A 17,436-nucleotide genomic window follows, 5' to 3' on the forward strand; every position below is an offset into this window, starting at 1 on the left:
CTGCCTTGGTATTTCTGAATCAGTTCAAGCTGAAAAATAAAAAATTTTGAAATGTAAAGTAATGGGATAAGGGAGGTTCCTCTGGAAAATTCTGTGTTAAACAATTATTCTGATCCAATAATCAGGTATTATCTTCTTGGTTCAGTTCTGTATTAGGTTCAATAAAGACTTTGGTTCAGGTAACTGTTGTGATTCAGTTCCTATTTTATAAGAAAAAAAAAGCAATTAAAACAATTTTCAGTGCAGTTTTGACTCTGACAAAAAAACAAACAAGCAGCTTTTCCATAATTTGGCGTGGGTTAGTTATATTGTGCGCTTCACTCTGCTTGGGTGAAGGCAAGGTTTTACTGGGATTAAAATAAATTGTGGGAATAGTCTGTATTGATTTGGTATTAGGCTGAAGTAGTTTGGAGACAGCTTGTGTTTGTGTCTAGACCCTCATGACATTGTGCCTTTGAGAAGATCACGGAAACATGGGTAGTTAAAAAGAAAGGAAGAAGGATGATACAAAATCTGAACCTTGAACCTGCATTTTTCTAACCTTATCATATAAAATGGGTGCAGAGAGTACTTTGTCATGAATAAAATACTGTTTACTGAATTCCATTGAAACTCTTGAGAATAACTTAAGAATTTAACTTCGTTTTAGTAAGCTGATATTCCTGTAGTGCTGACTACTTTTAAATCCCTCAGCAAATATTTTCATTGTGTTTAAGTTTAATATTTCTGTATAATCACTCAAAATTTGATTTTTTTTTTTTCAGCAACTTCTTTTGGGTTTTCTTTTTAATTGGCAGGTGAGATGTTAGGGGACACGAGTGATTTCTCTAGCAACCTTTTCTGAACTATGCAGAAACATGGCTAAGAAGCTTTTTTTTTCCTGATGTGCTATATTTTAACTATTTGTAAAGAAACCAATGGGTTGAGGGTTTAAAGATTTAATATAATTTTATCCACATGAACTTGCAAAGTATGGGTGATAATTGACTGGTGCTAATTGATGTGTTGCAGTTCAGCTCCGCTGGGCATCTGCACAGTTGTGACACTCAGCAGCTCAACAGATAATCATAGAATCATAGAATGGTTTGGGTTGGAAGGGACCTCAAAGATCCTCTAGTTCCAACCCCCCTGCCATGGGCAGGGACACCCTCCACTACACCAGGTTGCCCAAAGCCTCATCCAAGCTGGCCTTGAACACTTCCAGGGATGGGGCATCTACAACTTCTCTGGGCAACCTGTGCCAGTGCGTCATCACCCTCAGAGTGAGGAACTTCTTCCTTATATCCAATCTAAATCTTCCCTCTTTCAGTTTAAAGCCATTTCCTCTTGTCCTATCACTACACACCCTTGTAAAAAGTCCCTCTCCGGCTTTCCTGTAGGCCCCCTTTAAGTACTGGAAGATGTTGCAGAGGGTTTATACAGTTCCCTTTTCCAGAACAGTGCCATGACCACTACTAGTGCTGTGCATGGGCATAGGAAGAACAAAAACCAGAGTAGGCAGAACCGTGCGACAGGAACTGTAAAAGGACACGATGGCCCCTTTTGTTTGAAACCTCTTTTTGAAACCCCACCCAAAGACACCAGTCCTACATGTGAATTCACATCCCTGTCTTTTGGGCTCAGTTCTGCTCGTTCCTGACTCTGAGAGCTTTAACACATCTCTCTCTGAGGAGGGAAGCACTTGCTTCCTCAAGAGACTTGGAGAAAACTTCACAAGAAGCTCAGTTACCTTTGGCTCATTGTTCTTTTACATTTCTTCCATAGGAGACCAGGTTAAATCTATTGTTATTTGCCCATCACATGACATGAGGCCACTCTGCAGCTGCTTAAATTTGAATTAAAATAGCTGTGGAAAAGATGAGGACTCTCAGATGACATAACGTGTGTTCAAGAAAATCATAAATAAGCTGATTTTTTTTTTTGGTAGATCTATCTTGTATCATAACAATTGCCAAAGTGTTTACTCACAGGCGCAAAATACTAAGAGAGTCTCCTTAATCTCCAATTATTGTTGCCCTCTCGTCTTGACCTCTCTTGAAGTGTTTTATAAACAATTTAAAGAATAAATGAAGTATTAGAAACAGTTATTATAGAGCAGGCAAAGTTATTTGCTTTCCTTGAGTGAAGGGATATAATTTATAAAGCACTGATTATACTCATCTGTTTTCTGGGTAGCCTGTAAGTTTACTTTACCATGGCAAGGCAGAATAACAGAGAAATTGTGTCATGGGAGCCAAGTAAGATATTGTAGCTGCAGGAAATCCACTTGCCTTGTTTTACAGCCATTTGTCTTGTCCGTCGTTTCTGTCAAATGATCATTTGAATCAAAAGTGTTTAAAGATATTTTCTTCTTTTGCAGTAACGAGAACAACAGACACTTTTATGCTGCAGGACGTTCCTACTAGGTCTTTCCTCCTCTAGCATGGCTACCTGCCAGCCCGTGTTATTATTCAAAGTTGCTCTGTTTTATGAAGTGGTTCTGCCCAGCTTCGTGGCTGTCACTGAGGTTATGAGTCGAAAGGAGAGCGGGAGCGGGGAGCACTCATTCCGTGGAGCTTAACAGCAGAGAAGCGGTTTAGACTGGGAGTGTTGATGGGTAGCTTTTTACTTCAAACCTACTCTTTTCAAGCAATGCATTTGTATCAAAGGAAAAATACCCTGGAAAGCATGTTTGAGCTCTTTACCTTACTGGTTTTAGCACATTGCTCCTGCCTTGCTTTTTGTTTGCAAAGCTCCCTTGCAAGCCAGGAGGGCTACCTGGGTGCAGAACCTACTACCGAGATGTTGGGATCTAGGTTATTTGACTTCAGCTGTCAGAGACAAGGGCCATTTCCAGGAGGGAATTGCTTAAGGATTTCAGAAGTTCCCTCTCGAAGTCTGCCAGCCATTCCCACCTCTGCCACACGCCTCTGTTGAGCAGGGATGAAATGAGATGTGAGGGTCCTGGAATCATCAAAATAATGGAGCCTATTTGCTCCAACGCAGCTGGAGTTGGGAAAGAGATGCCTGTTCCTCCTCTCTTAAGTGGCTTTTTCTGTCTCTTTTCTGATCTCCCTGTGAGGCAGACAGAGTGGAGGCAGTAGAGCAGCAGGGAAGAAGAGAGGGTGACAGGGGCTGTCTATTCCAAGTCAGAGGACAATTTCATAGTGTCCCTTTGCAATTAGAAGAACATTCGTCAACTCTGACATCTGCCAACCACAGTTCTGCAGCCCCTGGAGAAGCTTATCTTACTGGAGTGCCTTTGTTTTCCCAAGCAGATACGAGAGAAGGAACTGTCATTTCCAGGACCAGTATTTGAGTGAAGAAATAGGGCAGGATATTGTTGTAGACACATACAACTACATCTTCATTTCTAGTGCGTCTGGCAGGAGCAGAGAGGATGGGGGAGATACGTTAATAAAAGGCAGTTGGTGTCAGCATGATTTGATTCCAGTTCCTACAGCAACTCTGTATCCTGTAGTAGTTTTCTTGCAGGTCTAACACCCTTAGAAAATATCCCTTAGAGGCTCTAACACACTTCTGAAATATTCCTTAGCTTTTACAGCCACCATGTTGGAATAGTAAATTCTGTGGGTAAACGTTTGGTACTTGATCACTGAAAGGGTTGGGGCCCTTATTCAGAAAAGTGTTAGAAGAAGCCAGAGTTTGAGAGCTGATTCTTTGCCTGCTGCATCTGGAGCCTATGGGGATGCTCTGGGGAACAAATGTAGATTTGGCTCTGGCTCAAGGGAGGTCCCTTGTCAGGAGATGACATATGAGGGTTATGCATGTAAGTACCAAACCCTCACACTCCCATACTGTGCAGAATTTCACAGCCGGGAGATAAACAGACTGTAGCTGTTTTAAAATAACAGCTATGTTTTTTTCTCTGTTTATCTCTATTTGCTGGGCTATTAGGTCCCTTTTGTTTATTCCTGCCTTCAGTCATCTTCCAGGTCCACGTGTCGTGTAAATCAGGTACGATACCTTCTCTCAGCCATCACTTGGACCTGAAACGCTGGGCACCGTAAACTTTCTTTTAAAACTCTCATGAATAATTGCCAAAAGGTGGTGGCTACAGTATCCCCAACAAATGCACATTATGAATGGTCCTCTTTTTAAGCCTAGAATTCCTTTAAACACGCCTGTTGGGTTTTGAGTACCTGCAGTTAAATGGTGTTGCTTTTGGCAGGGCTTGGTGAGCAAATGAGGCGTAATCTCTCTGATCTCAGTAGTCTGGTCAGCCAGCCATGACATTCTCAGTGTCTTTTCTTTCTACACCCTGTCTGAACAGAGCCATAGCCCAGGCAGCTCTCAGTGGGGTTGCCAAAGATTACCATGTGCGGCGAAGCAGCAGATGGCAGGACAGTGGAAAATATGCGGTCCCGATCCCTGGGTTCACACGGGGTTCAGGGTTAAATTTCAGCCGTTTCCCTCCCTGCTCCTCGAGCCCCTCGATAAACTGCCCTTTGAGAGATGAACTCTTCAGTGTGCTTTGGGAAACTATTTAAAATTCACTTTTGTCCCGTTTTGGAAGCGGGTTCTAGACCGTAGCAGGACATGTAAGAATTGTGTGGCCGCAGCAGTTACAGTCTTCCTCACTATCTGAAGGCATTGATGTGGGCATAAGAAATGAGGTAAATATGAATACAGCCTCAAAACTGGGAAAAGGAGGGGAAAAGGAATGTTGCAAACTTGATTAGCTCAAAAATTGTGCAACGGCTGAACGAGGGGTGGCTTCACAAACTCGACTCAAACTTGTGCCTGTGTGTTGCGATGAAGCCCTTGTTTGCACTTTTGCGTTTTTCCCCCACAGGCTCCCCTCTCCTTATTCCTTGCACAGGATGGAGAGTTCTCACCTGAATGGCTGGATGTTCAAGCTCTGGGGGGGGCAGAGAGCAAGAAAGTTCTTTGACAGCGGATTTCCTCTGTGCCCCTTTCACGGCCACTCTTCAAGCCTTGCACCGAGAATGACTTCATCCCTCTTTGACTCTTCTAGAGTACTTCTCTCCCACTATTTCACCAATACCAAGATACTTAACTTTCTTAAATTCCGGTAAAATGTTGGCATTTTATCCCTCTTTTCCAGGTGAGAAACTAAGGCATGAAAAATATACCAAGTCTGCATTGATTGATTGATTTGTTGATGTTCAGAATAAATCTCCCCATCTGTTTGCATCTAAGGGCTTGGTAGTCCAGCCCACAGAGGAGTATGCAGCAGTGACTAAATGAGAACCTTGATTTAAGTGACTTTCTAAGCACCTTTTCAGAATTTGCAGAAGAAACAAGGCTTTTATTCACTTTTCCATAGCAGCATTAATCAGACTGAACCGTGAATCCATCACTTCTTTTTCTACAGTTCTTTATCTTTGCTTAGCTTCAGACTCCATGGGACCCCTGGCTGCTTCATTTCTCTCAAGACAGTAGTCTCTGCTCTCAGAGCAAGCCTGTCCTCTGCACAGGGTGCAATCCTATTAGGAAAAAAATTACAATATGTAATTAATCTAGAGGTGTTTTGTGAAACTGTATCATTGTGCATTCAAAACCAACACTGGCACACGTAGCCTTAACTTTTAGTGCTGGAATTTACAGCTTTCTTCCTGAACATGTGCAGAGTGTGTGTTTGTGTGTGTTTCTGAGAGCATGCACAGCTACCTATGGGGATATTAAAATTATGTGAAAGGTCCCACTAAAAATACAAAGCCAGGAAATTCAAAATTGGGCTAACTTTCTGTCCTGGTTTCACCCCATTGTGCTCAAGTATTGTAGGCATCTCAGAACAGCAGGTGATCTGACTGACTCGTCTGTTCCTAGAGGAAGTGTAAACCAACTGAAATAGGAAACATCACAAAAACAGGATAACATTGAATTTCAGGAGTCCAAAAAGGAAGAAATGTTCTTAAAAATACTGGTATTAAAACAGTAGTGAGCATGAGAAGTTGAACTGTGGTAAATGGACATTTTATTTAAATGCTCTGGGTTCTGCCATTTAATCACTTTCCAAATGTTTTGTTTCACGTTTTCTTATGCAAAATTTTTGTGGTGATTGGACGTGCTAATGGTGGAATGTTTAAGTTTGGATTCTTCTTTGTAAACTTAAGTAATCTGACTTCAGTGGAACTGCACCCATTTATCTTGCCAGAAAACTGAGTTCTCTGGGTTTATAGCTGCATATTTATTTTTGCTTTATTTAAGTATTAATTACACTAGAGAAACATTATTCCCACATGGAAAGAATGCAAAAATGAGATTCAGTTTCAGAGGCAACATTAGAAAAAGAGAACATTCATTGAAATGTATGTGCGTTTCAAAAAGCTGCTCTAATTTTACTGTTTTCCTGCGTTCGAGTGATTTTTCTCAGTAAATACTGTCCATTTCTCTGCCTCGGTGCCTTTTTCTTTTTAAAGTGAAAATTAGCAACATGGCCAGGGTTTGTCCCAGAGGGGGGTTCGCTCTCAGCTGCGGCTTTTATGCAACCTCCTGACGTATCTTTTCTGCCTGTGGGCGAGCTGCCGCTCTGCCTGGTGGCATTTCCAGTTCAGGGTTTGGGTGTGGAAGCTGTAGCACCCTTGCTTCACTTCAGGGTCTCCCGAGAGCGGTCGTGGCTGGCTCTGAAACAAGGACATAACTTTTTATGGGAAGTTTAGGCAAGCGGCGGTAACGACGGCTAGGTGAAATAATGTTTTTGTTGGTGCTCTGAATACAGGGGGTCAACACAGCTTGGCCAAACGTGTCCACGTCTTCCAGGAGTAGAAGGGACATGGTGTCTTTGTTGGCTTGCAGCCTTCCTGGTGTATTGTCAGCTTGTCTCTGCCTTTCCCTCCTGTTCTCTTCTTAAACTCCTGGGGTTGGGTTTTACTTTAGGATTGGGTCCCATGTCCATCCGCCGCAATTACTTTGAAGCTTGTTTCAAGGAAGTTTGTTAAAATACTATGTTTGAGGGGTGTTGCTTTGGTTTTATCCAAGGTAATGACTTCCAGTGTTGTGATTTTCTGTCCTCAGCATCCCCGCTTGTCCCTGAGCAGAAGCAGAGCTGGGGAACTGGGAATGGCCGATCTCGTACCCCTGGTCACGCACCAGCTTGACTGCACGCCACAGCACATGCTGTGAATATTTTTTTTTTCACTCTTCTGTCAGAGCCATGAGTTTACTTGATTAGTCTGTTATGAGTCCAAAGGGGTACCTGTAGCTGGAACAATTCATCCTCGTACTGGTAATCGCCGGCCATCGCAATTGATGATTTGTATATTTAATTGTAGGGATCATCGCCGATGTTGGAGATGTACTTCTCACCGCGTGCTAGTTGAGAATCTAATTATTCATGACACAGAAGATGGGAGGAAATGTAGCACCTTGTGTTTTACATGCCCTGTTCAAGTCCTAGAAAACATTGTGCCTCCTGCCTTCGCAGAAGCTGAGATTTCTTTTTCTCCTTCCCTCCAGCTCTCACTAGTCCTCACCTGGTTACTTCTCGATGAGCTCTTTGCCCATGGTTCTTTCCAGCTCCCTGGAAATACAGTTCAACTGTGTTTCAGGACCTGCTTTTGGTGGCTCCGAGACTCCTGTAACAAAGGGCAGTTTATGAAAATTGAGACACATTTACCAAACGATGTATTCGGGGCCTAAAGGGTGCCTGGAGGACTACCACTGTCACAAAGCTAACCAGTAGAAAGTCCTAAGAGAAAAACAGTTTGAGCAACAAAGCTCAAAAGGGAGGTGCATGGATTTAGGAACATCTTGAGTTATACTGTGTATAAGTGTCAAACCCGTCTAGGACTGCTTATTAGTTTGTGTGGGAGGTGAAGTTTCAAGTAAGTTCTTTGGCTCTAGCTGGACCATTTTTCTCTCTCCAAGAAAATACATCAGCACTGACTCAGCAAAGTTGTATGCCACTGCGACTGGTTTTAAGGCTTAGCCTTTATTACACTCTTTTGCCTTCAGTAGAAGCAAATGAAAGTTCTTTTAACCCCTGGCTTGAAGTGAAATGACACATTTTCTACTCAGAAGTTTGCACATTGAAAGTTTGCACTAATAGGGGTGCACAGAAAGACATGGGCTGTGCAAAAGTTTGATGATACCGTGACCCACCACAAGCTGATGTCTCAGCCACCTGGAGAGGCTGAGACACCCACCAGCCTTAGTCCCTCAGAGGTCAGAAGGTCCAAGAAACTGTATTATTTAGTCATGTGTCACCAGGTAAGATTAAAAGCCTTGCCTGCTTCATCTCAAGGGAGTGCTAGGGTAAAGGCTGAATGTCTCAGCTTGAACCATCAAACAGCACCTTTTTTTATATGTGCTACTGGTTGCTGAGAGGGTGGAGGAGGGGAAAGGCAGGGAGAAAAGGAAAGGGGTGTTAAATTTAAGGGCACAGATGTCTGAACTTTGATAGCTACTGAACAAGAGAAGTTAAAACCCATTTTTTGTTCAAATTGCCTTAGACTGCATTTTGTACAAGTGCTGGATTTTGCACAAGTGCTGGATTTTCCCTTTGTTTGCGTACATTTCCAGCTATTGCAGCACCGATTCAGCAAAGCACGTACTTTACTCCAACTGTTTACACACATTTAAACAAGATAAAGAGTCTGTGCTAATGGGCAAGCACACGCATGCTTACCCATAGCTCATACATGCAAGAGCGTGCCTAATTCTGTGACAGCTTAAATGAGAGGTTTAACTCAGTAGCATTAGTTGTACAATTTAAAAAACACTGTTTAAATGAGTGCTAGCAAATCAGAGTGGGTAAAGGCGTTTACCTTTGGTTTAAAATGTAATGTATACGAACTGCGATTAAGAAATCCAAGTGAATAGTTTGGAGCAAAAGGTTAAGTTTTCTGTAAGCGAAATGCTGCTCTGTTTATGTAAGTGCCATTAACAGCGTAAATTTGGGAACAGGAATAACACTTTTTTACATATTGTTTTCAATATTAATGTTTGGGTTTTCCTTTATAAGAATCTTTGATGCCTCACCTTTTCCTGTTCAGTGTACAGTTCCTGAGGGGAAAATATTTTCATTTAAGAAAAATTATACGGAGGAAATATACTAAAATAGCACCTTTTGCCCAGCAGTTATTGCTGGTATGTCACCCTATCCTTTTAACAAGTCCATGTGATAGATCTGAGGTGTGTAATTAGTCCTGAATAAGGGCATTTTGAATGTGAAATCTAATAGCTTTGTGTTAGGCATTACACGTGCAGATTGTCTGCTAATTAAATGTCATTTTCTCTCAGTCACTTAAGAGAACTGCTGCTGTGTAGTCATAGAAATCATCCTGTCATTGTTCTTTGGGAGGTGGAAACCTATATCTGTTTGTGTGCAAAACAGTCTGAAGAGTTTAAAGCCCTGATGACAGATGCCCGATGGAGGGTTTGCTCCTCTGCATCACAGGGGAGCATGGCTCATGGTGCAGTGACACATGTCACCTCCGAGTCTCATCTTCTGGTGGTGCTTGGTAGGTCTCTCGCCCTACTTCCAAGCGCCTCTTTTACGGGGCTTACTAGCAATCCCTCCAGGTAAGCTTTGTGCTATCTTTCTACTCATGGGGAAAAAGAAGTCTCCCCACTTTCTGTGTTCCTTCCCAATTTCTGTAGCCTGTCGTTCCTCACGAGATTGTCTCTCACTCTTATTTTCCCCTCAGATTATAAAACTCATTAAGTTTTGTTCCCTCCATACCTAGTTCATATGATCTCCTCTTGCCCTCAGCTGTCCAAATGTTCCCAGTGTGCAAGTGGATGTTGGGGGCAGAGGTGCTCTTGGGATGAAGAGCATCATCAAATCAACCCCCTCCAGTGTGCTGCCCGCCCTCTGCTGATGCTTCGTACCTCTGCACGCCTTTACCTTTCTGCCTCAATCTCCTCATTTTTAAAATACAAGTGGTAACATATTTTCCATTACCCAAGGGATTCCACTGAAAAGCATGGTGCAAATGGAAAATGGGACCAGGCAGACTTAGCACATTCACTTTCGGCATTGGAAAGTTCAAAATGTGTGTCAATATGTTAACGAAGGAAAATAATTCAATTGATATGCAGATTAACATCTTTGATAGCAAAATTTAAAGGAATTAGTGTCACTTCATTTTACTGAAATCACTCATCTTGAATAATACCAAATGAGAATCACTTCATAAGGAGGGATGATTTTATCCTCACATTGTTGGACCATTGCTTTCAATCTGTGATCTGTGGATTTTGTTGTTAACGGGATTATTTCCCAGGAGGTTGATGAAGAATAACCTTTAGAACAAGCCTATTAACAGTAGCTTTATCTTTTCTGTTTAGAGATCTCACGTATCCGTTGGAAAATAGTGGTATGTAATCTGAAAATGTTTGAAAAACATTGCAAATGTATCAAAAATCTGAGAAATCAACTATCATAAGGTACTATTTCAATTTTAAAGGACAGAGAAAGTAATTGGAAATATTATGATGAGGCAAAGTATTTCCAGCTATGCTCTACAGGATTAAAATGCAAGGATTAAAGCACTATATCTCATGTTTCAGGAAATAAAATGATTTATTGTGCAGGTCAGGAAGATGTTTCCTATGCAGTGCATGTCTTTACAATGATTTGCTTATGAATCATATCACCCTAATTTAATATATATTTAAGTTTGTAAAAATCTGATTGTGGACTTTCTGGCAAGCTCACCCAAATCTAGCTGTACTTGCCGTGTAAAATTTGCAAGATATTATGAAGAGCTGGGAAGGAAAAAAACCACTTTTAACGGTAATTTTTCCTTTGTTTCCAAACAGTGATGTTTCTACTTTGTGTAATTGTTGTTGTGAGAAAACCAATTTGTTATTTTAAATTGAGAGTAGATTCACAATTAAAATGCATGAGTGTTTAACATATATTAAGTAGCTACTTCAATTGTTTTACCAAAATGCAGTACTGTATCAGTTGTTTTGATCAAGATACAGTTGAAAATTCCATTTAAACCCAAAACATGGAAGGTTAATTTAAAGATCTGTAACTTGATTCTTCATCTGGTTCACATTGACATAACTCCACTGACTTCAGAATAATTGTTACTGATTTTCATCAGTATAAGCTAAAGGAGACTCTGGACTTCTTTTCTTAGAAAAACTGGGTGTTGCTTTGTTTTTTAATTTCGGCTTGTTACAAAAATGGAAAAGCTTCTCGTAGAATGGAAATTATGAGCAGCGTGGATTTTCAGGCAATCAAAACATTTTAATGATCTCATTAAATGTATCATTTACAACATATATATGTTAAAAGAAATATGTTCCTTTGGGTTAGTAGAAGCACTGGGTACACAATGTGTTTGAACATGTTAGGCTTCCACTAGAGTCTATGCCAGAACTGTAGAAACTTGGAGGGGGAAAAAAAAAAAGCTCCCTTTTTCTTGTGCCAGCATCTTTAAAGACAGAAACCCTTTTATCATATTTTATGCAAAACGAAGAAAAAGGTGTTATGGCACCTTGATAGATTGTGCTAGAACTGCATCTCAGCTGATAGACTAATATTGCTATTAAATGCTATCAGATTGAGTGTTATTCCACAGTATTACTAGGATTAATGACAGATTTTCTTATGCATGAATCAACTACTGTTATATGGGGATAGCAATATTCCTAAGACCACAATTTTGTCATCTGTTGAGTTTTATATGTAGCCTTCAGAATTTGGAAAAATGAGGGTTCTTGAAAAGAGACAGTTACCATGACAGTGGCTCTTAAAGCTCCTTCATCCATTTGCCTGCTGCTTATAAACCACAGATTCTAGAAAAATCCCATCTAATTGGAGAGGGACTTTTTACAAGGGCGTGTAGTGATAGGACAAGGGGCAATGGCTTTAAACTGAAAGAGGGGAGATTTAGATTGGATATAAGGAAGAAATTCTTCACTCTGAAGGTGGTGAGGCACTGGAACAGGTTGCCCAGAGAAGTTGTGGCTGCCCCATCCCTGGAAGTGTTCAAGGCCAGCTTGGATGAGGCTTTGGGCAACCTGGTGTAGTGGGGGATTTCTCTGCCCATGGCAGGGGGGTTGGAACTAGATGATCTTTGAGGTCCCTTCCAACCCAAACCATTCTGTGATTCTATAATTCAAACAGCCAGTTCCCTGATGATATACAAAGGGTGAAGCTCCAGTGGTGACAGAAGGAATGGAGCACTGATGCAGAGACCCAGTGTTGGTTTTTTTTTTCTTGGGCATCCAGCTTTGAAACTATAAGTGCATCGAAAGCATGCTTCCTAAAGCAATAGTTTTAAATATGCATTAAGGAGAGATGTGTCCAGCTTTCAAAACTGTGTCTTTGCCAGGTGTAGGCAGCATCCTTCTTGGAGGAGGGAGCCCAGCGAGCTGTTTTCCACCCCGAGTCAGGCAGTGCAGCGGGCGACAGGCCTGGGCTGGAGAGCCACAGCTATTGCATTATGCCTCTGCTGTTTCTTTTTATTGTAGTATTGTTCCCATCGTGGCTTGCTGACAAGCTGTATGTTTTACACATCAGATCTGCTTGATGAGGAATCCTTGCTTAAAATTGTATCTAGGATAATGCCGGTTTGTAAATCAGACCTTATGGTTCCTATTGGAATGCTAATGATCTCAGAGGGAGGGCTTGGGTTTTGAAAACAAATCTAAGCTAATGCCCAGGGCTCCTGAAAGAGCTGTTAATATCATGAAAATTCATGTTTAAGGCCTCTTTTAAAATGAAAAACTTGTCAGGCACTGCTCAACCAAGGCTGTTTGGAACTGCCGAAATGTGCGGACACACCAAAGCATCCTTTGCAACATCTGGCCAGATCTCTGCTGTTGCTGTACAGCAATTCCAGTGCTGTCAGGAGCCAGGCAAACCAGAACATAATGTGACCCAGCCTGATTTGGGGATATTTGCTGCATAGGTAACTAAGCAAGGCAGTGGGTCCAACACGCTTGGCCTTACCGAGGGAGCAAGAATGACTCTCTTCTTGGTTGCTGCAGCATAGCGAGCTCCCAGAACAGTGCCACCCTCACACATTTTGGAAAAAGTGCTCAAGCAAGTCAAAATACATCCCACGTTTAATAGAACTTTGAACGCTCCACGTTCATTCTACTGGATGTGAGCAGCGAGATGTGTTTTACAAAACCTCTCCGAACTGAGGAAGCAGTACCAAGCCAGGAGACAAACTTGGGAACTGGACATCTCTCTTCCCCGCCAACCTGAGCTAGTTTCTGTTGCTCCTACCAACAGATTTCCACATTAATTAGTAATGTTAGTAGCATAATACAGTAGGCCTTATTCAGCTGTGATCGCCGGTGGCATTTTAGCTGCTGCATCATCTCATCCGGATGAAAATCAACGTAAAGAGTGAAGTGGTTAACACACCAGCAGCTCTGTCGATGCTCTTGCTGGCACTAACTGGCGCTTCTATGGAGGATAATGCTCTTGTAGGTTCAACATAAGCAAGTCCTCAATACCTCCTGAGGAAGAAGGAAGCTAGCCATTTCTGTGTCTCAAAAGGTACTTTGTATTCAGTTATATAAAGTTATCTGTAGCACTCCGCGTAGACCTTTTAGATAGAATCATTCCTGAGGAAAGAGACATTACGTCTGCCAAGTTTCAGGCCAAAGCAAGATTTTATAGCCCGATTGCAAACCCCTGGGACAGGGCTTTATAATGGAAATGCTGACATAGCCTTAACTATTTCGTATGACTCCAGTGGGCATCAGCTTAAATTCAAGTTATGATGTGCATTTAACAGCATGAGATCAAACACAGAGCGTTAACGGGATATTTTGAGATGCTGTATTTGAAAAGAATCTGTATTTAAATGTTATTTGTGAACCATGTCATTTAAACGCTTCTGAAATGTGCCATTCAGTCCTTGGTTGCATGAAAAAAATTCTAATCACATTTCTCAGAATGAACAGTAGCGTAGTTTTCTTCCACAGCTTTAATGCTGAGACACTTCCAAGAAGAGGGTGGTTGTTCTTTTGTTGGAGCCATACTGGAATATTTCTGGAAAGTAAAGGTTTTGATTTTTCACTGTGATGCTTATTTCAGACTTTTGAGGTATATTCTGATTTTACTTGGAGAAGATATTTGAAGACTGTTTCTCTCCAGTTATCAGTTACTTTGCAAGAAGACAACAGTTGCTAATATTTTCTGTGTTATGCTAGACAAATCTGCTTTTTCTTGTGCAGTATCTTTCATATATTTCAAGTTAAGTTGATAGCACGGAAGTTCTCTCTCTCTCTCACAACCTAAATCGCTTTTTTTTTTTAATGCTGAGGAAGTAGTTGCTCCAAAATGGAAGTTGACGTTCATCAGTCATGTAGGTTGACAGTAAAACTTGCTTTAATGTGGATGATGACTGGAATTCTCACTGCTCTTAGTGTAAATGGGAATGTAGTGTTGAAAGCGGCCAGTTCTGCTTGTTACTCAGTTGCAGTCTGGAACATAAAGACATATACTTAATCCTAGGAAAAAAGTTTCTCCTTCAATTATTATTTACTGAAGAATAATACTAACTGAAATTATTTCAGTGCAGAAGGCTTGGAAGTTTCAGAGCTAATCCTACTAAGTTTGTGTAATAGTTTTAATCTGTTTTTAACTAATTAGCAATAAACTGTGTGAAGATTTCAAAGCACTTTGATAATATAGAAAATGGGAGCAATCTTTGGAGAAGTGCCAGCCTGCCTAAGGCAAAGAGACTCTGTCACTGGTTTCTGTTAAGCCAGAACTCCACTCCTGCTGCAAGCCCATCCAGCCAGGAACAGGGAACCACAGTACTTTGCTTTCAGAAATTGCAATAGCAGAGTCACAGTGTCGGTCCTGTGGCTTGTGCTGGTTTATCTTTGGGATAAGGTTTATCTTTGGGATAAGGTTTATCTTTGGGAAAATCGGATTTCTCCTGTTGAGTATGCAGGGTGCAGTCTGGAAGAAGGCTTTGGGCTTTCATCCTGCAGTTGACTCATTTGTCCAATTTTTGAGGTACACTGCTATAAAAAAGACTCCCCAGAATACTTTATTTCTCAAATTTTGCAAATCACACTATTTTGTAAGTTTCCTTTATATATGAACACTTTTTCAGGGAGTATGGAAATTATATTATTTTCATCCTTTAAAAAACAAGCGCAAACTGATGATATGTTCTAAATCGCTAATAACCGGAATTCCAGTTAGTTCAGCAGTTGACATAAAATTAAAGTTCTATCTTAATCCTGTGGTAAGGTCTGAATTATTTAATTGCTTCATTCCATTTGGTTTTTTTAGGTATGCTCTTTTCTTTTTTACTTTTGGCAGAGTCAGATGACCTAAAAAGTTACTGCAGTGCTCTTGACTTTACGGGAAAAATTAGTAGTCTAACTTCATGGTATTCAATAATTTTGCATCAGCCTATTGTTTGTTGGACAGGACATAACAAACATTGAGATGCATATCTCAAGAGCTGAGTTCCATAATGAAAAAACCCTACATGTGTGCATTGAATGTACAAGCTGCACTACTTAGGACTTCTGAAATTTGCTAAGAGCTTTTTACAAGTGCAGTCATTTTCACTGGCTTTCCTGCTTTCCGTTTGGATGAGGTATCATCTGTCACCACTCAATCATTTATTTTTTTTAGCTATTAAAAAGGCATGTAATTTTAATTTTTGTGGCCCATTAGTGTGCAAATGCCATTGGGCTTGTTTAGCCTGAACTCATGATCTAAATTCAAATCCCTCTGCTTTTGAGGCGACTGTTGACCACATTTTAGAAGCACAGCTGTCATAATCTAAAAATTGTGATATGAAAATAACTAGAAACAAATATTAAAGCAACTCTACAGGGAGCAGAAATGAGTACACACATTTTCCAAAGCAATACAGTGAACAAAATGTGGAACTACGATAAAATAACATACCGCCTTCAACTGATAAAGTCGAAATCACAATTTGATGACCTCACTGAATGTGGGGACAAGGAAGCCCAAATAACTAGAAAAGTAGAACACATTTAACCATTTCAGTCCTTTGGAGAATATGTAATAATTGAATAGTATCTTTTTATTATTATTATTAATAAACTAATTTATTTAGATATGTGCATTCCTTTAAAAAAAAAGAAAAATAAAAAAGAAACAGCAACAAAAAACTTGAGGGTGGTCTAAAATATCTGTCTTCTGTATGTAACCTTTTGCGTTTTGTGTTTAAGAACTGACATTCCAAGTGATTTTCTTTGGCTTTATGCCTGGACTGAATACTGAGGCAGCAAATTAGGAATGCTTAAGAAGTCCAGTGAAGAAAGATGTTTGCTGTGAAAGTGCAGCTAATGTGACACTCGCACTGGAAGCTTCTTAGCCTGCTGGAATGATAAAAGATGGCACAGGTCTAGGTGGTGTGAGGGGAGCGAATGAAAACTGAAAGCGTCACGTGCTGAGCTATACAAGGTGTTTCTCGTGGCCGGTTACCTGCAACTGTGACTGTGCTGATACTGCCTTTTATTTCTCTTCCAGGGGCTAACTTTGTTACTCGAAAAATTAGCCGATCGGTGGCAAAGATTCACCTTGGACAGCTGGATTGTTTCAGCCTGGGGAATCTGGATGCTAAGAGGGACTGGGGCCATGCCAAGGACTACGTTGAGGTAAGCTGTAGGCCACACGCTGCCTTCTGGGTCGTCTTCGTGGTGAGGATAATGCTTATTGCTGTAACTTCAGGTCATGGTCCACGGAGGGCTATCTCAAGATGTTTTTGCCTATTGAGGCCCGTTAACTTTGTCTTGCTCTTGATTTCGGACTAGGGAATTTAGTAACCCAGCAGTCTACCCCAGGCATGACCTGAACAGAAAAACAAATCTTTGGGTTTATATTCCTTGACTGAATTCCTTGCGGGAGGGGGCTGACTATAAAGTAGATCTATTTTAGAGTATTTCTCCTATTGTTTTGACAAATTTTATGACCAATATTAAGATCGCAGCAAGATGCAATATGACCAGATGTCTAAGATCCTGCTGGAGGTTGGTGGCCTTTATTATAATGGGGCAAACATAATGTATGTGTGAATGATCAAAGGTCTGGCTGGTTATACGTTAGGAAGAAGCATCACAACATAGTTGAGATGGCGGGTATTGCAACACGTGTGCCTGCATCTAGTGTTTTAAATGTTTTCATAGTCAGGATTTGTTTCTAATTTTATTCTGTGCATCTACTTAAGCAGACAAACAAACAATACCCCTGTATTGTATTACAAGGAGACATGAATGACCGTGTAGGAAATATTGTCTTTTCCCCAGGAGACTTTTGTCCCCGTTTTGGTGCTTAAAGATTTCCTGTGGTCATTGGACTATTTCTGTCTTGTAATAATTCCTTGCTGGGAAACCGGATTTGGCTTCACCATTCATTGATGTAGTTTAAAAAGATGACGACTGCTTGTTTTGTTTTTCTGTATTACAAAGTAAGAAGTATTTCAGCAGAAAAAAGTCTGATTTGGGACTTTTATCGTAAGTTGAGATTTAAATGGTAAAAATAAAAGCTGAGCT

At 40.8% G+C, this 17,436-nt stretch overlaps 1 protein-coding gene across 1 annotated transcript in view; it reads left to right on the forward strand.

Moving 5' to 3' along the window:
- Positions 1 to 17,436, forward strand: part of GMDS (GDP-mannose 4,6-dehydratase) — a 423,906-nt gene that overhangs the window by 177,556 nt on the left and 228,914 nt on the right. The window contains exon 7 of the mRNA XM_086608965.1: positions 16,415 to 16,542. Within this exon, the coding sequence (XP_086465091.1) occupies positions 16,415 to 16,542 (128 nt within the window). The remainder of the gene's footprint in view (positions 1 to 16,414; positions 16,543 to 17,436) is intronic.

This window comes from Tauraco erythrolophus, chromosome 3, assembly GCF_009769465.1.
Source record: "Tauraco erythrolophus isolate bTauEry1 chromosome 3, bTauEry1.pri, whole genome shotgun sequence".
NCBI classification, from domain to species: Eukaryota; Metazoa; Chordata; class Aves; order Musophagiformes; family Musophagidae; genus Tauraco; species Tauraco erythrolophus.